The sequence below is a fragment of the Corvus brachyrhynchos genome, unplaced genomic scaffold, assembly GCF_000691975.1.
Source record: "Corvus brachyrhynchos isolate BGI_N302 unplaced genomic scaffold, ASM69197v1 scaffold58, whole genome shotgun sequence".
NCBI classification, from domain to species: domain Eukaryota; kingdom Metazoa; phylum Chordata; class Aves; order Passeriformes; family Corvidae; genus Corvus; species Corvus brachyrhynchos.
Window position 1 is genome coordinate 433,463 of NW_008239539.1, and position 6,719 is coordinate 440,181.

General features: G+C 51.1%; 1 protein-coding gene across 1 annotated transcript in view; it reads left to right on the plus strand.

The window, feature by feature from the left end:
* AXIN1 (axin 1) overlaps positions 1-4,436 on the plus strand; it is a 64,674-nt gene extending 60,238 nt beyond the window's left edge. Inside the window, exons 6-7 of the mRNA XM_017741261.1 lie at positions 557-733; positions 1,395-4,436. Of these exons, the coding sequence (XP_017596750.1) occupies positions 557-733; positions 1,395-1,659 (442 nt within the window). The 3' untranslated portion in view covers positions 1,660-4,436. The remainder of the gene's footprint in view (positions 1-556; positions 734-1,394) is intronic.
* Positions 4,437-6,719: the final 2,283 nt, after the last annotated feature.

Consider the following 6,719-nt stretch of genomic DNA (forward strand, 5'->3'; position numbering starts at 1 on the left):
CCGTGTGGTTGGCTCAGCCCTGGCATCCCTCTGGCTGCAGTGGTTGGGCTGGCTGGGCTTCCCCATGGGAGGCAGCCCACCCTGCTGGGATGTGATCTTCCACCATGACATGAAGCCTCATTCAAATCAGGGTAAGAAGCAAACTCTGGGCATGGCAAGTCAGAGTTTGGGGTATCAGTGAATCTGAGGGTGATAGGAAGGACCTGGTTTCAAGCAGTGGTCAGGCATGGAGAGACAGCCAATGGATAACCTCCTGCTCTGAGGATTTAACCAAACCCTTCTCATGGCAAGAGATCTTGCCGTGGCTCATTTGGCCAGAGGAGAAGCTCCCTTTCCCCACAGGTTGTTGGGCAGAGAAGCTGCTGTGCCCAGGTCTAGGCAATCTTACTCTTAGCCTGAACTGTGGCACGGTTGGTTTGAGCTTTGGTAGAGCAGGGAGCTGTGGAAAATGTCTGGAGATAGATGTGTCCATGTCTGAAGATAGATGTGTCCATCCTCTGCCCCTCTGGTGGTTGACATAAGCAAAGCACTAATGTCCCAAGCTTTGTTCTTGCAGTGGGAAAGCAAGTCTGCTCTCAAAAAGGAATGTTAAGAAGACTGATTCAGGGAAAAGTGATGGTGCCAACTATGAAATGCCAGGATCTCCTGAAGACGTGGAGAAAAACCAGAAGATCCTTCAGTGGATCATAGAAGGAGAGAAGGAGATCAGCAGGCATAAGAAAACAAACCATGGGTAAGGGCTGGCAGAGCGAGGGATAACCATAACCATAATACTCTTGTATTGCATCCCCTGCACAAGGGAGATGTGTCAGCAGGCTGCCTTCCTCCTGGACATCTTGGGAAGGCAAGAGTCCATCTCCTAAGGGTTTTAGACCAACAACAGCCCTTGTAGCCCACAAGCAATCCTCAGTCTCCTAAGGGTCTAAAACCCTTAGGAGACTGAGGATTGCTTGTGGGCTACAAGGGCTGTTGTTTCTGAAGGATAACTTGTGGCCGTGACAGGAGGTTGCAGCCCCAGGGGAATCTTAGAAATTGCTGCTGTGGTTCCAAGGTGGATAACATGGCACATGATAGGCAGGGGAGGGCATCCTGTGACAGAAAGCCACAAAAGATGGATCTGCCTTTCCCTGAGTTTATTTTTGTGTATGGGATTGATGGGAGCCCTCACACTGATCTGTGGGGTTTGTTTCAGGGTTGAGCTGCTCACCCTGGTGTCTCAGGACTTGCTCAAAATCTTCTTTAGATTTTGATGTTGCACCTCTCTCCCTTGAAAGCCATGCTGTGAGGAGCTTCCCAGTGGTGCCTGTGTCCAGCAGCAAGTTCATCTGGGAAAGACTGTGTGCCTGTGCAGAGCATCTCAGTGCTCCATGTAAAACCTTTGTGTTTGTGTGTAGCTCTTCAGGTGCTAAGAAGCAGCTGCCCCACGACATGGTCCGGCCCCTCTCCATTGAGCGACCTGTTACGGTGCACCCGTGGGTCAGCGCCCAGCTCCGAAACGTCGTCCAGCCTTCTCACCCCTTCATTCAAGATCCTACCATGCCACCCAACCCAGCCCCCAACCCCCTCACCCAGCTGGAGGAAGCTCGCAGGAGGTTGGAAGAAGAGGAAAAAAGGGCTGGAAAACTCCCCCTTAAGCAAAGGTATGATGATAAGGTCTGATTGTGTGTGGGAGGGCTGGGAGAGACTGCTCTGAGGGGTGTCCATGTCCTCTGCTCTGGTCTTCAGCATGCAGAGAGGTCAGAGAAATCTGGCTCAGTCCCTCTGACATGGTGGTGCAAATGCCAAAAATCCACCTTGAAACGCTGGACTTGTGATCTGTGGATGGAGATGCTGGGAATGCTCCTGGCAGGGCTGGGAAGGGGCAGGGCTGGGAGAGCTCTCTCCCCTGGTACTCACTGGCTCTCCACTCATTCACAGTCGCACAATGACTTCAGAGCTTGGTGCAGGAGCAGAATTCATCAGGATGCAGCAGACTTAAGTGCAGAAGACAAATCTGTCTTTGCTCTTTATCTCCATCTCGCACAAGCTTCCGGCAAAGGCCGCTGGTGGCCTCTGGATGAGAGCTCTGTGCTGGAGCCTTCCCACAGCAGCTCTGACTCGGCGTAGCCATATCCAAGTCACTGCATCTTTCTGTGACTCAGCTTAATGGCTGTTGCAGAGCTCATTTTCCTGCTCTGTGTTATCTTTCAGGGGACATCATTTGCAAGGCACATGGAGCTCTCTGGTGAAAAGCGTTTTGGAAGTGCTAGATAATTACTGTTAACAGCTAAAAGCACTTTGTCCATTAAAACCTTTCACAGCTCTACAGCTGTCCTCTGAAAACTTGAAACTTTGCGGTCTGACTCATAGAAACACAAATGTAATTTTTAAAAGAGACAGGCTCCAGTTATTTTTGCTTGCAGTGACCACGTAGCAGACTTCTGTGTATTCATGTCAGAGCATTGACTGAAAGCCAGGTAATTAGACGGCTTTCCCAAGCCAGGTTAAGCCAAGTTTATGTGATCTACCTTTCAGCATGTGGAATTGGATAGGGTTTATTAGCAGAGTCACTTATAGTTGTACTAAATTCATGCACCTTCCCCAGAAATGTCTGTACACACTTTGGAAACAGCAGCCTGGGCTATGCAGTTAACACTCTGACAATAATTTGGCCTGTATTTTAAGAGTGGCTTATGGGGGAAGCCCACGGTATGTGGTAAATGCCAGGCATGCCAGCAGCAGGATGGGCTGCTCTGCTTCCACTGCCTCTCCATGAGGTCTGGCTCTTCTCCCAGTGATGCAAGGATCCCCCAGCCTGCCCCATGCCTGGAAAACCAGAGAGACATTCACCAGTGGGGAACTGCTCGTGAAAAGTAGATGTGTCTGTGTCCAGTAGCAGGCAGAAATGGATGCAGTGGTCCCCAGGGAGCCAAAGATTTCTGGATGTTGAAATCTCTGCTGGATTTTGGTAGGATTGGGTGCTCCAGCTGAAGCACACCTGAGCTGGCAGCTTTTTAGAGAGCTCCTGCTCTGGTTAGACCAGGAGCCTGCCTGGAAATAGATCCCACAGCTCCATGAGAACAAAGTTGAAACTGAGAGAGGAGCTGCCATGAAAACACCATTTATTTCACTCTGGAGCTTTGAAGAGCTCTGGGAAATTGGAGCCAGTGTCCCAGGTTTGTCAGTAGCCTTGGGGAAGCAGAGAGGTGGAAGTGAGCCCGGAGGTGTCCTTGAGGCTCCAGTTGAGCTGACTGTGGGTGGAGAGCACACTGTGCCAGCTTTCTACAGACAGACTGGCCTTGCCAGCACGATTATCCAGCTCTCCAGCCACCCCCCTCTGGCACAGTCCTCCCAGCAGTGGCCTTCCCCACCAAACTGCCCACTGCCAACAGCCCTGCTCCCACCCCAGCACTGCCCCACTGTAAATCAATGAGGCACCTGCAGTGACTGTACTGGGAATTGTAAATATTCTTCCAGAAAAAGCATTTCTCTCCCTATTTCACAGCATTTGGAATGACCCTGATCTCGGAGATAGCGACCTGGCTGCTGCTGGCAAGCAATGCAGGATTGGCCATTCAGTTCTAATGACCTGCAGATCCAGCAGCACACCAGTGCCCAGCATTGGTGTCCCAGTGACCATCAGATTCTTCCATGGACAGACAGGTTTTGAGCCATTTCCTGTAGCTCAGTCTCACATTTCACAGCTGGATTGAAGGAATTAATACCAGCTCCTTGGAGAAAGGATTTTTTGCAAGCAGGGGGAACATTTAGCATCATCTCAGTTTGGAATTAATTGTTTTGGGCTAAGCTTGGAAGAGGAGCAGAGCTGGTGACTGGGACACCCACTGAGGTAGTATCTGCTGGGTCAATTTTGGGCTTTCCAAAGCTCTCCAGCCCTAGCGTTGAGTTGGAGCAAGCTGGATACCTCTGCATCACAGCAAGGTTGGATTGGTGCTGCAAGCCAGACTTGGGTTCCCTGTCACAGCACTGGTGTGATGCAGATGCAGTGAGTGGGATGAGTGCTGCTGTTTCCCTGCTGGATGATGTTTTGTGCTTGTGACAAACATAGCAATGGGAGGTGATCTCAGAAGGGGCAGGGCGTGGTACCTGGCGGTATTCTGGGTCACACTGACACCCAGGAGATGGGTGCAGGTGGAAGATTTAATGAGGCAGGGCTCAGAGTCAGTCTGGTGGCCTTTATGTGCAAGCCAAGGTCTCAGGAGATCTCTTGGCAGTGACGAAAGTGGAGACAGTTGTGTTGTTTCATTCTCCTGAGAGGAGCTCTTGGAAAATTATATTTTCAGTGATTCCATACTCATCAGCTCTGCTTTAGCCTGCTAGAGGTCTGTGGCTGCAGTTTGGGGTGTGTGTGAGTTCTGCTGATAGAATTAAAGCAACAGGAAAAGCTTCTCTTGGTACATGGTGATAAAAGGAAGACTGGGGAAAATGTAGGCCCTGTCTGGGAGGAAATGGGAGAGCTGGTTACCTGGGGCATGCAGAAGATTGAGGTACTCAATGGCTTTTTTGCTTTGGTCTTCACCAGTGAGTGCTCCAACCACAGCACCTGAGTCACAGACAAAGGCAGGGACTGGGAGAAAAAAGAACCACCCCCAGTAGGAGAAGATGAGGTTTGAGACCATCTAAAGAACCTGAAGGTGCACAAGTCTATGGGACCTAATTAAATCCATCCACAGGGCTTGAGGGCACTGGTGGATGAAGTGCCTCAGCCAGTATCCATCATATTTGAGAAGTCATGGCAGTCTGGACAAGTTCCTACTGACTGGAAAAGGGAAAGCATAGCCCCCATTTTCAAAAAGGGAAAAAAGGAAGGCTTAGGGAGCTAAAGAGCAGTCAGTCTCCCCTCTCTGCCTGTCAAGATCACTTCTGGGCATCACTTCAGGCATCATTTTCTGGGCACATCTCAGTGGAGCCAGGCTGAGCACGTTCAGAAATGGCCTTTCAGGTGTGAAATGCACAGCAGGAGGAAGGACACTCCCAGCCACTGGCACAGTCCCCCTCTTGCTTCTACCACAGCAGAGCTCAGGGGTGTCCTGTCCTCTCCATCTCCCCAGGCAAAGGAGAAGAGCAGCCCTGAGGAACCAGCTCTGCTCCTGTGCCAGGCTCGTTGCCGTGTCCCCAGGTCCCCAGGCACACAGCAGCCCTCTCTTAGTCATGACCTGTCTCTAGCAGGATTAAGAGAAGCTTAGGGACTTTGAGGTTTTCCAAACCCCTTCAATTAACTTCTGGCTCACAGGATTCACAGAATTTGCCTGAATTTATGACCCATTTTTCCTTTAAATGCCTCATATTTTTTTTTCCAAGGATGACTCAATTCCTTAATGTTTTTCTAGCTAAAGGGCATCCTGTATTTTGATACAGGGATGGGAGAGGCTCCAAGGGCTCTACTGGCACCAGGAGCAGACCCTTGCCTCTCAGAATGCTGCATCTTCTCCAAAGGTCTCCCAGGCAGAGCAGGCACCCGGAAGATTGTTCAGTTGAACTTTAGACCTCTCATGCCTGTAGGAAAAGGTGGAAAAGCTGTGTCTGGTGTTGGTTTGCAGTGCCAGTGTTTATGTGGGCACACCATGAAAAGGTGCTCTGCCCGCCAGCCACTGTTTAAAGGTTAAGGTCAGAGTCATTTCCAAAACTGCGATTACCTCATATGCTTGGCACATTCTAGGGTTTTTACAGCAACTTTCCAGTCATGTAAATACAAAATCGTCTTTTTTTATCCAGTGTGCTTTTAAAATAATTTTTTTTTAAAGCTGCCAAATGTGTTTTATGTGACTTTGAAAGGGAAGGCTGCCTCTGGCTCAGACTACGCATGCCAAGGTACCAATTTGTGTAGGCTGCTCCAATGTTTGTGCAGCATTTTCGGTACCCCAGATGAAAGGCTCTGCAGAAGGGCAAAGTACCCTGAGCTGAATTATTGTTGCTTTTGTCTGTCTCTGAAAATGGGGTGAAGGGCTGGGCTGACAGTTTCAGTCTAGTGATGGCACCACATAGCTGAACCCCGTGTGTGGGCTGGAAGCAAAGACCAGACCAGCATTCTGAGAGCTGGGAAAACGCAGGAGGTGTAAAGTCACTGAGGTTTTGGGGATGGCAGCTGCCTTGGCAACCTGCATGGGCAAGACAGGCAGAATAGCCTCCAGGACATGCTATGCTGGGAGCTCCATCCCCTCAGACCTCCACATACATGGGAAAGGGGCCCAGGGGAGCTGTGGGGTGCAGGAACATCCTGCCTGCAGATGTGGGCCAGTGGAGAGCTGTGCTGGGCTGTTCTGGCCATGGTGGCAATAATCCCAAGCAGTCTGAGCAGTGTCTGCATGATCATCCCCTGTGGGATGGTGCTCCAGCCCTGTGTGCTGCTGTGTGCCAGGAGCGTGGTGAGATGGTGATGGTGATGATGGTGACCTGGGTCTGCTGCCTTGGCCTGGGGTGCTTGCCAATGACTCCCCAAACCATGCTGTGAGGAGGGCTGTGCCCTCCCAAAGCCTGGAGACAGCACAAAGGGACTGAGTTAGGACCTGCACCCTTCTTATAGCTGTGTCCTGGCCTCATTCAGCCTTTGCAAGTGCTCCTTGGCCAGTCCCAGTGTGTGTCTGAGAGCCAGGAGGGCTGCTGGTGGCAGCAGGCGATGCCCAGGGACCGTGCTGCATTTCCTGGGGGGACCTGACCCGCTCCTCTCACGCAGCAGCCCCGAGCCCTGCCAGGTACCCAGCACGAGGGTTCTGCGCCCC